The sequence below is a fragment of the Kogia breviceps genome, chromosome 4, assembly GCF_026419965.1.
Source record: "Kogia breviceps isolate mKogBre1 chromosome 4, mKogBre1 haplotype 1, whole genome shotgun sequence".
Lineage (NCBI taxonomy): Eukaryota > Metazoa > Chordata > Mammalia > Artiodactyla > Physeteridae > Kogia > Kogia breviceps.
This window is the reverse complement of record NC_081313.1, coordinates 144654015-144666310: the sequence shown is the minus strand read 5'-3', so window position 1 is coordinate 144666310 and position 12296 is coordinate 144654015. Positions and strand designations below refer to the sequence as shown.

The 12296-nt window shown below is 42.8% G+C and overlaps 1 protein-coding gene across 7 annotated transcripts in view; it reads right to left on the bottom strand.

Moving 5' to 3' along the window:
• SH3TC2 (SH3 domain and tetratricopeptide repeats 2) overlaps positions 1 to 12296 on the bottom strand; it is a 121916-nt gene that overhangs the window by 50757 nt on the left and 58863 nt on the right. For 4 of the 7 annotated variants that reach the window (XR_010840314.1, XR_010840315.1, XR_010840316.1 and 1 more), the window contains one exon: positions 10480 to 10704. Coding sequence is in view for 3 of the 7 variants with exons in the window: in XM_067032105.1 (XP_066888206.1) it covers positions 10513 to 10704 (192 nt within the window). In the remaining 4 variants the exon portion in view is untranslated. Of the gene's footprint in view, positions 1 to 9757; positions 10705 to 12296 lie in introns of those variants that run through there. The other 3 variants (XR_010840317.1, XM_067032106.1, XM_067032104.1) reach the window with 1 other exon arrangement.

Here is a 12296-nt window from a genome sequence, read left to right as displayed (position 1 = left end):
GAAAGAAAGGTAAAGTAGTTGAGAGTCATATACATTAGGTTTAAATATCATAGTCTACATCTAAAATGTTAGAATCAAAGACAGAAGAGATCACCTACTTAAAAATTCTTTCCAGAGATAAAGAGTTTGCAATAGGTAAAATTTGCATAGGCAAAAATTTGCAATCCCAAATAAAAATAAAATAGAAGGTTAAGAAAATAGATAAGCATTCCTAAATATTGTGAGTCAGTTAAAAAACCTGTTCCTAACACAGTTTATGCATAAGAATTAAAACATCTCAACATGAGCATGGGCTTCTCCCTGGTTATTTGTTTCACAAGACACATTTGGAGGATGATGGTATCCCCACCAGCTTTCCCATGATATCAAAAGTAGGTAATTCTCTCACGTCTGTGACCTCCCTTCTGCTGCTGCCACTCAAGCCCCACAAAACTCCATTCACCAGGCTGCCTCACTTGCTCAGGTATCCACAGTCTTCTACTATTGGCTTAGGGGTCTCTTGCAAATTCACCCCACTGCTCGCCTGCAATCTTTAAAATCTAATTTATAATTTGTTCTGATCTATCACCATTGTGACATTATAAACTTTCTATTCCTCCTTTCATTTTCCATTTGGGAAAGATGGTTTATCATTTCTTCTGGACTGTTACCTGTCTGTGGTCAGTGATAACCTTCATATTTTTTCAAGATCTCCTAGAAAATCAGTTCTCTCCAATCCTGTTCTAGAGTAATTAATTTTTTGACTCACCAGAATCACCATATTGATTTCAGCCTAACATTCCAGGCTGCTGAAACAAGTTTTAACCTTGCTTCCATTCATGATCACATTAGTGACGGTACCTGTCCCAGTGATGTGTCACCTGATATAGATGCACAGTATAATGTAATGGGTTTTCACCCTAGTTCCAGCATCAGGGAGACATGACTTCAACTCTCACCTCGACCACTTACTAACTGTGGACTTAAGCAAGCCATTCCCATTTTCTAAACCTCAGTGGAGATAAAAACAATAGTATCTTCCTCGAAATGTTGTTGGATTACATGAGAGAGTTCTCAAAAAGGTTTTGCATAGGGGCTAATGCATAACGTTCATTCAAAAATCTCAACCGTTATTTTTGTTTTGATATGTACACATTCTCTGGTCTCAATAAAGTTGTCCCATCAAATGATATATATGAAAGAACAAAAGCCAGAGCCCTCCAGGTCAGTGCTTTTCAAACTGCAGATTAGTGAATCTAGAAATCGATTTAGCAGGTCATAAGCTGGATATTTTTAAATTAGAATAGAATGTTTTTAAAAATGAATAGAATAGATCAAAGTGCATTTCATGTTGTAAGCACAAAATGGTGTTTTGTCAAACAGATACTATAGGTATATTTGTGCATATGCATACTGAGATACAATGTAAAAGGCATATCTTACTGTGTGTCATAGTAAAAACAAAACAAAACAAACAAAAAATTTGAAAGGCATTGCTGTAGGCTGATCCAGAGCTCCTAAACACACCCTTTGGTAATGATATACTACTTAGGAGAGACATTACTGCCCCCTGCTGGAACTTTTGATTTCTCATGGAGAAGGAAGATCTCAGCCATCCACCCCATACCCTGTCTGGAAGCTTACCTGGCGGGGAATGCACCCCTTGAGCTATCCTGATGCCCTGCGCAATGAGTCCAAGGCAGCACTAGAAGTGGCAGCCAGCGTTTTCATCTTTAAAATAATTCTGAAAATACAGTGTCCTTCCCTCCCACCTGCCTCCAGTCTCTCCCGAAAACAAAGCTGAGCAGCCCTGTGACAGTTACCCTTGGTCTCACCTCTGCCCTATCACACATCACAGCTGGGCAGAGTCTCCCCAGCCCCTAAGCAGCCACATGCCTCTGCTTCACTGGGCAGACTATACCCCTTGGAGGAAGGTAAACCGACTGCATGTTCTCAGAGCTGGGACTGCCAGCAGCCTCCATCCTCTAATGCCCTTGAGTCCTAAAATAACTGACCAGTGCTGGGGACCAGAGAAGTACAGACTTGGAAAGATGTACTGTCCCATCCAAGAGATAGGCCTCCACCAAGAGGTCTCACCAAGAGGTAAAGGTCCCAAGAGACCAGCAACCCTAACACACACCCCTGTCTTAAGATATGGAGCCCAGAACCAGAAATACTTACTAAGAATCTACTTAGTCCTGCTTCAATATCAGAGCTACCATGAATTGAGGGCTCATACCTAGTCATCCATACTTGAGGTCTCCAGTAAAACTCGAAGCAGAGTTAAAATTGAGGCTGAAGAGTATAGAGTAACTTGCCCAGTCACTCAGCCAACTTCAGACCCAGGTGCCCTTGAATAAAGGACAGTGTTCTCAGCCACTGCTCTAAGTCTGGCTATACTTCTGAACTTCAGGACTTACACCAAGAAAGAAACAAAATATGATTGAATTGCAAAGTGGCAAATAAAACCTAGTATAGAAAAGAGTAAATCTTAACTTTAAAATAAATAAACTAATGGTTGGGTCATAGTAGGCATTTTTTAGAACATAAACCATTTTATTAATTTGCTTTAAAAATAGCCTCATTTGTTTCAAGTCTTGGATCAGGCTTCTTTCTTCCTTAGGTAAAGCCCTGCTCCCAAAGATAGATGTGCCTCAGCCATTTCCTCATCTATGAAATAAAGAAGGTAAACAAATCTACCAGGTCACCATTGTTTACACTATGTGCCAGGCATTGAGTGTGTTCAGTACTTTTACGTGTGCTGTCTGGTACAATTCTTACAACACTGGGCTCGGAGAAGTTAATTAATTTGCTGAAGGTCACACAGCTAGTAAGAGACAGATTCTAACCCACATATGCCTGACTCCCTTGCCCCCACTAGGAACTGCTACCTTGGTGAGTGCACGACTCATCCTCTTTAATTTTTCCTTCCTCCCTTCCCCTTGTCCACACATCCCAATGAGAGCACTTATCAAAAGGGAAGGAGGTCAAGATCATGAAAAACAAGGAGAGACTGAGAGACTATCACAGGTCAGAGATGACTAGGGAAATGCGACAGCTAAATGCAGTGTGGTACCCTGGACCCTGGATCACAAAAAGGACTTGAGGGGAAAAACTGGTGAAATCCAAATAAAAGCTGGAGTGTGTTGTTGCAATATCCAGCTAATGGGTCTCCCACCTTCCCTCCTGCTGCTCTGTAATCTGTTCTCAGGCTGCTTCCAGATTCATCTTTCCAAAGCACAAATCTGAGCATGGCTCTCTCACCTGCTTAGAACCTTTTCGTGGCTCACCCTCACACTCAGGATCTGTCTCCAGCTCCCCTCTCCAGAGTCTTCTCTCACTTCCCTTCCTTACCACCCTGCCTCTGCTCCAGCTTTGTTCAACTCATTGCTGTTCTCAGAAAACACCAGGCCCTCTCCACCCTCTGGACCTTTCTTGACACATACCCTGTCTGTGAACCCCACCAAGGCTGCAGGTAGAATTAAGTAGATATCTGTCTCTCTCAGGATTCAGTTTAGATGTCACTTCCTCCAGGGAGCCCTCCCTGATACTCTTGCTCCCATGCCTGGGTTAAATCCTCTCCCCTGAATTCTCATTGCACCCTGTAATTAGCTCCCATCACAGTGCTTCCCATCCTGGACCATATTCATATCTGCCTCTTCCCTCTTATACAACTGAGTCCCAGCTTCCCTGAAGTGGGAAGTGTGCAGCCAGACATGGCATTGAATAGCATTAACTCCCACTGTGAGGAGGTCAGTCGTTTGCACTGCTTGCTGTTTCCCTGATTGCTCAAGGAGAAGTTTGTCTTCAACACTCCCTGACAAATGTTAATCTCTTTATTTTCAAATAATGCCAGATCAAGCCTAGGCTGGGCACTTGCCATAAGCAACAGGATCTAACTTGAATTTAGTGCACTGTTTGTTTTCACTGTATTTGTTTTTATTTATGTAATTCTGTTTCTAGAAAGCAATATGTTTTTCTTCTGCATAGACCAGTCATCCTTTATAAAATTAATATTGAGTCAAGGAAGTAAATCAATTTAGAAAAAATTTGGTAAGTGGTTGTTCAGGAGGCACATATGGTGATAAATGCAAGTGTGCATATGCATGTGCACATGTGCACACAAATGTGCATGTATGCACGCACGCATAAAACTGTGAAAATCGCCCGGAAGGAATCATTTGTGTAGTTAAGTACCTGGACCCAGGGTACTGCTGTCTTTGCCACAACTACCTGTGTGGCAGGGAGAAAATTACTTTTCTGTTTTTCAGTTTACTCACCTGTAAGAAAGAAGAGAAAAAAACTGGGCCATAAAAACATGATTTCATCTTCCAGATACAAGTCTCTCTTCCTGTTCATATGGCTTGGAAATAACCAGCTTGGAAATTTCTGAAAAGGAACCTGGAGGAGGTCATACTTTTTATATTAGAGATCAGAGATCTGAAGTTTATAGAGGTTAAGTGACATGCCCAAGGGTCACATCATAATTTAATGTCAAATTCAAGACCAAGATCCAGGTCTTCCCACCCCCTGGTGAACTGTTTCTCCCTTCATTTCTGAAACCGTCCACCCCTATATACTTCTTTCCCCAGATAAACTTCTGTCAAAAGAGTTACATTCAGCTCAATATCAAAAAAACAAACAACCCTATCCAAAATTGGGCAGAAGACCTAAACAGACATTTCTCCAAAGAAGATATACAGATTGTCAACAAACACATGAAAGATGCTCAACATCACTAATCATTAGAGAAATGCAAATCAAAAGTACAAGGAGGTATCACCTCACACTGGTCAGAATGGCCCTCATCAAAAAATCTACAAACAATAAATGCTGGAGAAGGTGTAGAGAAAACGGAACCCTCTTGCACTGTTGGTGGGAATGTAAATTGATACAGCCACTATGGAGAACAGTATGGAGGTTCCTTAAAAAAACTAAAAATAGAACTACCATATGACCCAGCAATCCCACTACTGGGCATATACCAGAGAAAACCATAATTCAAAAAGAGTCATGTACCACAATGTTCATTGCAGCTCTATTTACAATAGCCAGGACATGGAAGCAACCTAAGTGTCCATCACCAGATGAATGGATAAAGAAGATGTGGCCCATATATACAATGGAATATTACTCAGCCATAAAAAGAAACGGAACTGAGTTATTTGTAGTGAGGTGGATGGACCTAGAGTCTGTCATACAGAGTGAAGTAAGTCAGAAAGAGAAAAACAAATACCGGATGCTAACACATATATATGGAATCTAAAAAAAAAAAAAAAAAAAAAAAAGGTTCTGATGAACCTAGGGGCAGGACAGGAATAAAGATGCAGATGTAGAGAATGGACTTTAGGACACGGGGAGGGTGAAGGGTAAGCTGGGACGAAGTGAGAGAGTGGCATGGACATACATACACTACCAAATGTAAAATAGATAGCTAGTGGGAAGCAGCTGCATGGCACAGGGAGATCAGCTCGGTGCTTTGCAACCACCTAGAGGGGTGGGATAAGGAAGGTGGGAGAGAGATGCAAGAAGGAGGGGATATGGGGCTAGATATATGTATACGTATAGCTGATTCACTTTGTTATACAGCAGAAACTAACGCAACACTGTAAAGCAATTATACTCCAGTAAGAGTTATATTTTACTTATAAAGCACAAGCAAACACACACACACACAATATAAAGCCATCATAAATAATGGAAAAGCAAATAAGAAAAGGAGAAAAGCAATATTAGATTTCAAAGCATTAGCTCAGTTGAAGAAGGAAGTAATGTAACAGAAAGCTGAGAAAACATGTTACAGGTTTTCCACAATGTTATAATTCCCTCCTTGTTCTTTATTTAGATTAGATGCAAGGAGCCAAAAGCCAGGCAGGCCACTAAGTTTTGGGGGAGGATTAGGATAAAAGAGTGTAACTGATTCATCTTTGGCTACTACCTATGAATAATAAAACCTGTTTAAATAGAAACCAGGCCCAAACACCACTTCACTCACTCTCTGTGGATCATGAAAAACAGCATCGACATGATTCCAGGAGGAACAGTTCACCACATTTTTAAAACGGAATTTTCAGACACTTTTAAAGAATATTTCAGCAGAGTAATTTGTATACAGGATGTAGTCATTTCAATGATACAGCACAATGTTTTTCACATTTAAAAAAATAGCCTTATCCTTGTCTTTGGAAATGTGCTGAACATTTTTATAACTGATCTGGTTAAGGGCAAATTTACCAGATTTACAGGTAAACCAAAGTGCACAGAATCACAAAGAAATGGAAAGATATCCCACGCTCTTGGATTGGAAGAATTAATATTGTTAAAATGGCCATACTACCCAAAGCAACCTACAGATTTCATGAGATCCTTATCGGATTACCCATGACATTTTTCATATAACCAGAACAAACAATCCTAAAATTTATATGGAACCATAAAGGACCCAGAATTGCCAAAGCAATCCTGAGAAAAAAGAACAAAAGCAGGAGACATAATCCTCCCAGACTTCAGACAATACTAGAAAGCTACCATAATCGAAACAGTGTGACACTGGCACAAAAACAGACACGGATCAACGGAACAGAATAGACAGCCCAGAAATAAACCCACACATCTACAGTCAATTAATCTTTTACAAAGGAGGCAAGAATATACAATAGAAAAAAATGCAGTCTCTTCAGTAAGTGGTGTTGGGGAAGTTGGACAGCTGCATGGAAATCAATGAAGTTAGAACACACCTTCGCACCATACACAAAAACAAACTCAAAGTGCCTTAAAGACTTAAATATAAGACATGACACCATAAAACCCCTAGAAGAAAACATAGGCAAAACATTCTCTGACATAAATCGTACCAATGTTTTCTCAGTCTCCCAAGGCAACAGAAATAAAAGCAAAAATAAACAAAATGGGACCTAATCAAACTGACAAGCTTTTGTACAGCAAAGGCAATGAGAAACAAAACAAAAAACAACCTACAGACTGGGAGAAAGTATTTTCAAATGATGTGACTGACAAGGGCTTAATTTCCAAAATATACAAATAGCTCATGCAACTCATCAACAAAGAAACAGCCAACCCAATCGAAAAATGGGCAGAAGACCTAAAAAGACATTTCTCCAAAGAAGACATACAGGTGCCAAGAGGCACCTGAAAAGATGCTCATCACAGCTAATTATTAGAGAAATGCAACTCAGAACTACAATGAGGTACCACCTCATACCAGGCAGAATGGCCATCATTAAAAAGTCTACAAATAACAAATGCTAGAGAGGGTGTGGAGAAAAGGGCATGCTCCTACACTGTTGGTGGGAATGTAAGTTGGTGTAGCTACCATGGAAAACAGTATGGAGGTTCCTTAAAAAACTAAAAATAGAGTTCCCGTATGATCCAGCAATCCCATTCTTGGGCATACATTGAAACAAAACTACAAGTCAAAAAGATACCTGCACTCCTATGTTCATAGCAGCACTATTCACAATAGCCAAGACATGGAAACAACTTAAATGTGCAGCAACAGATGAATGGATAAAGAAGATGTGGTATATATACACAATGGAATACTACTCAGCCATAAAAAGGAATGAAATAATGTCATTTGCAGCAACATGGGTGGACTCACAGAAAGACAAATACCACATGATATCATCGCTTATATGTGGAATCTAAAATATGACACAAATGAACCTACCTAGAAAACAGAAACAGACTCACAGACATAGAGAACAGACTTGTGGTTGCCAAGGGGGAGGGGTTCGGAGACGGGTGGATTGAGAGTTTGGAGTTAGCAGAAGCAAACCACTATATACAGAATGGATAAACAACAAGGTACTACTGTGCAGCACAGGGAACTGTATTCAATATCCTGTGATAAACCATAATGGAAAAGAGTTTTTTTGTTTGTTTGTTTTGTGGTACGCGGGCCTCTCACTGTTGTGGCCTCTCCCGTTGCGGAGCACAGGCTCCGGACGCGCAGGCTCAGCGGCCACGGCTCATGGGCCCAGCCGCTCCGCGGCACGTGGGATCTTCCCGGACCGGGGCACGAACCTGTGCCTCCCGCATCAGCAGGCGGACTCTCAACCACTGCAGCACCAGGGAACCCCGAAAAGAGTTTTTAAAAGAATATGTATGTGTAACTGAATCACTTTGCTGTACAGCAGAAATTAACACATTGTAAATCAACTATAATTAAATTTTTAAAAGTACACAGAATGAGAAAAGTCTAACCAAATTTCCCAATGAAGTATAAAATGGGTAGATATAATGCCCTTCACCTAAATATATATACATGTACAGATATATGTGTGTGTAGGTATTTATGTGTATATATGTATATGTATTTATGTGTGTGTGTATATATATATATATATATATATATATATATATACACACACACATATATGTATACTTGTAAAAATTGAGAAATATCTGGCCAAACAGAAACTCACGTGAGAAGAGACTTCAAATGACAAGCTCAATGTGAGCCAACGGTTAAGATATAGCTGCTGGGGAGAAGAAAAATCTTAATCTAATGTTAAAATAAAACCTTAAATCACATTAAGTACGGTAATGACCCTCTTTACTCTCCACCCAGCAGCCAATACCAGTTATAGGAACCACACTATCAGAGGGACAGAAATTGGCATCTGGCCAGAGGAGAGTGATAGGTCAGTGGGGAAAAGGGAGAGGGTCTGTAACCTGAGACAAATGGGAAATGGTTCATGGCATGGGTCCCAGAGCCAAGCAAGCCTTCTGCAAACACGAGATTCGTAACCATTCTGGCATGCATGTGCCCCGTTTGTCTCCCAGGAATGTTGTTGAAAGGACTCTGCGTGGGAGGTTAGACTCATCTTCAACATCCCTCCCTTGGGGATTTTATGGTTTGTGGTGGGAGCAAAACCGCATCTATCTTACATGGTAGTGGACTAAGTCACTTCATTCCCCTTCTGGTGAAGAATAGAGTAGAGAGCATTTTAACAACCAACCAAGCTCCTAAGAGAAAATAAGATGTACCGATGTGTACACAGCATTGGTGACTAGAAGGTGCACTATTGACTCAATTCACCACCCCCATCCCACCACACCACACCACCAATCATCTGGTTGCTCCAAGAAGCTAGAAAGTAAGGGCAGAGGGTCTTACAGTAAATCTAAGCTGCTGGGGGTCAGATGGCGATCCCTATAGCTAGATCTTATATGTTTCCACATTTCCGAGCAAGAGTGAACCACCAGCATCAGGGTCATTCGAGATGCTCGTTAATAATGCATGTTCCTGGGGTGTCTCCCAGGCCTACTGAATCAGAATTATTGGGATAAGAACCAGAAAGTTCATTTTCTGCAAGTTCCCCAGGTGATTCCTTTTCACATTCTCTGAGAACCATGGTTCCAGAGGAGTGCTTCTTGTGCTTCAGTGTGCATTAGAATCACCTGGAAAACAGGGTAAAGCCAGGGATCCTTGGCCCCAGAGACTGTGCTTCAGAGGTCTTAGGTGGAGTCTGAAATTTGCATTTCAAACAATCTCAGAGGTGACGCTGATGTTGCTGGCCCAGCCAGTCAGTGGACCATACTTGGAGCTCACTGCCTTAGCAAATTCCTGATTCCGTCATCAAAGGACACATATACTGTGGTAGGCAGCTTCTCCCCACTTCCTGGCATCCACACCCTCGGTAATTCCCTCGCTATCTGTGTGGGCCAGACCTAGTGACTCTATATAATTAATAAAATATGCAAAATGAAGTAGTTTTCGTCTTCCCTCTTATTAAGGAGACAAATGTGTGAATAAATGTAAATGAGCAATATTTAATAATATACACTATTTACATGTAATTTACGTCATAACTTCCTTAGTGCTCAATTTTTAGGCTCTGACCCTTGGGAGCCTTCTCCTGGGTTTATGGGAGGTTATGAGGGAGCAGAGCCTCGGGGCAGGATGGAGGTGGTGCATTCACATCCGACCTCACCTCCTGTGCATTCCACCTGGCCATTCTGAGGCTGTGTCTTTTGAGCTAATAGCATATGGTGAATTCCCGCCTGCCAGTCCCCGTGACAGGAGGAGTGGCAGCTCCTCTGGCTGAAGAGAGACAAAAAACAAATGACTAGTTTCTCTGCTGGCAAGGGGAAGGGTCTTTCCCTGAGAAAAGTCAGTGAAGGGAACAAAGTCCAGTGGGCTGGTCTTCTCTCCAGTACAATGCCTGATTTCTTCACTGAGGGAAGGAGACAGCTCTTTCTAGGGGCAGGGGTCTCATTTTCTCTAGAACTGTGTGTCTAGAAAGTGCATTTCAGGGCCTGTATGTGCGGAAGGGCCACAATCTACTGGAAAGGTTCTAGACACAAAGCCAGGACCCCTAATCCCTGCTCCACCATCCATGCCTTGTGTGACCTGGAATGAGCCTTCTCCCTCTGGACTATGCTCTTCCCATTCTGAGATGAGAGGCTGGGCCAGGTGATGACTTGAATCCCGCCCCCAGATTAAGAGCCTAGAGCAGAGAGGTAGCTTCTGACCATGGCAAATGGTCGGAGATGGGACAGCTGTCCTCAGAGGGCCAGGCCCCCGCCACTCAGCCACCGCGCCCTTTCTGAGGAGAGCCCAGAGGGGCTGCTATGCCAGAGGGGGCTCTGGCGGATGTTGTCCAGCCTGGTCCTAATGATGTCCTGCAGCTCCTCGTCACCCAGCAGGACTGCTGCAGCCAGGGCCAGCCAGAAGTATTCAGTGGCATCGTGGGCATCCTAACCCCCGGCATGGGGGCAGAGAAGAGACAGCATTAGCAGACATTTCCAGGAAAGGCTAAGAGGCAGTGCAGGGAAAACTAAGAACACTAGCTTTTGTCTGCCTGACATCCTTTCCCACACCCTTCTCCTGGTTCCTTGGGGGAACTCCTCCTACCAACTCCACTGCAGTTCTGTGACAGTGCCAACCCTGGCGGCCCTCCTCCTCAGGCACAGGGACGGCACCTTACCCAAGCTCAGACAATCCTGAAGCAGCAGCATCCTGGGCACAGAGCTTCAGGTATGTGAAAATGACTCAAACTGACCTGTCCCAAGTCACTCCCTGGGACCTTTCAAGTGTGACCTAACAGAGAAAATGGTTGCTCACCCTTTTAGATGGGTGCCTGAGCCTGTCAATAACTGGAGGAGAAGAGGCCAAGAAACCGGGAGAAGCAGAAACATTCAGAGCCAAGAGATACAGAGAGAGGTGGGGAAATCCATGATGACACTTGAGTACCAGCATCCAGAACTACCTGAAATTAAACTTATACCTGAACTTCCTCGTTCCTTGAGCCAATAAAATCTCCTTCTTTGCTTAAGCTAGTTTCAGTTGAGCTCTTTCCCTTGAAATCCCTAGACCCCTCGGTTGATGCAATCAGATCACACATACTTTGTCCCACTTCCTGGGAGCTGTGGGACAAAGGTAAGATCACTGTGGGGGAGTCCTTCACTACCCCATCGTCCCTCCCTATTGGTTGGGGTGCAGAACAGGAGGTTCCTCTGGTGAGACTCAAAAAGGGATGACTGGTTCCCATTAACCCTCATCAGTCAATAATAAATTTGGGCCAGAAACACTCTGGCAAATAAGAAAATGACAACAGAGCTGCCCTAAGGGTCCCCTGGGGGCCAAACACAGGAGTGACTCAGAAGCCACTGTATGAAGAGATTAAGCATTGCACTGGAGCAGACAGAGACCTCCGGTAAGGGAAGCCAGTGCCCAGGGACAAGGTTCAAGGGCCAGAATTGTAACTGAGAATTACAGACCACACACACAGTTCTAGAAGTGGCTGGAAAAATAAGAAGTTCTGGATTCAACTCCAGCAGAGCAAACAGGAGAGTCAGGGCTACGGTCTTCTCAGGACCTAGGCTTGCTTACATTCTAAGACCCTGCATGTTATTATCTCAAACATGTTAACACATACCTAGATTTTTCCTAAAATAGTTTATACAACTGTATAAGAAGTGAGTTGCAATTGACTAATTAATCTATACCATTTTCAGACATACAGTTAAGAATTAATTTTGATTTTAATTTTGGAGCTTATAGTTCTTTTGTTTGGGGGTCTCATGTATTGTTTTGGGTCTCATATATTTTCATAGGCCCTGGAGGAGCTCACAGGCACTAGAGCAATGTGCCCATAGTACCTGACAGATGAAGTGGGCCCAGAACTCACAGCAGGGCAAGGAAAGAGACAAACTAGGACCTGTCTCCTCAGCAGAGATGGGAGCCTCTTTGAGGTCTCCAAGGGGGCTAAGTGAAAAGAGTCATTGCATTCCCAGAGGAGCCACTCCCCACCCTATGAGACAACACTCCCCATCTTACCCCTCTCAAC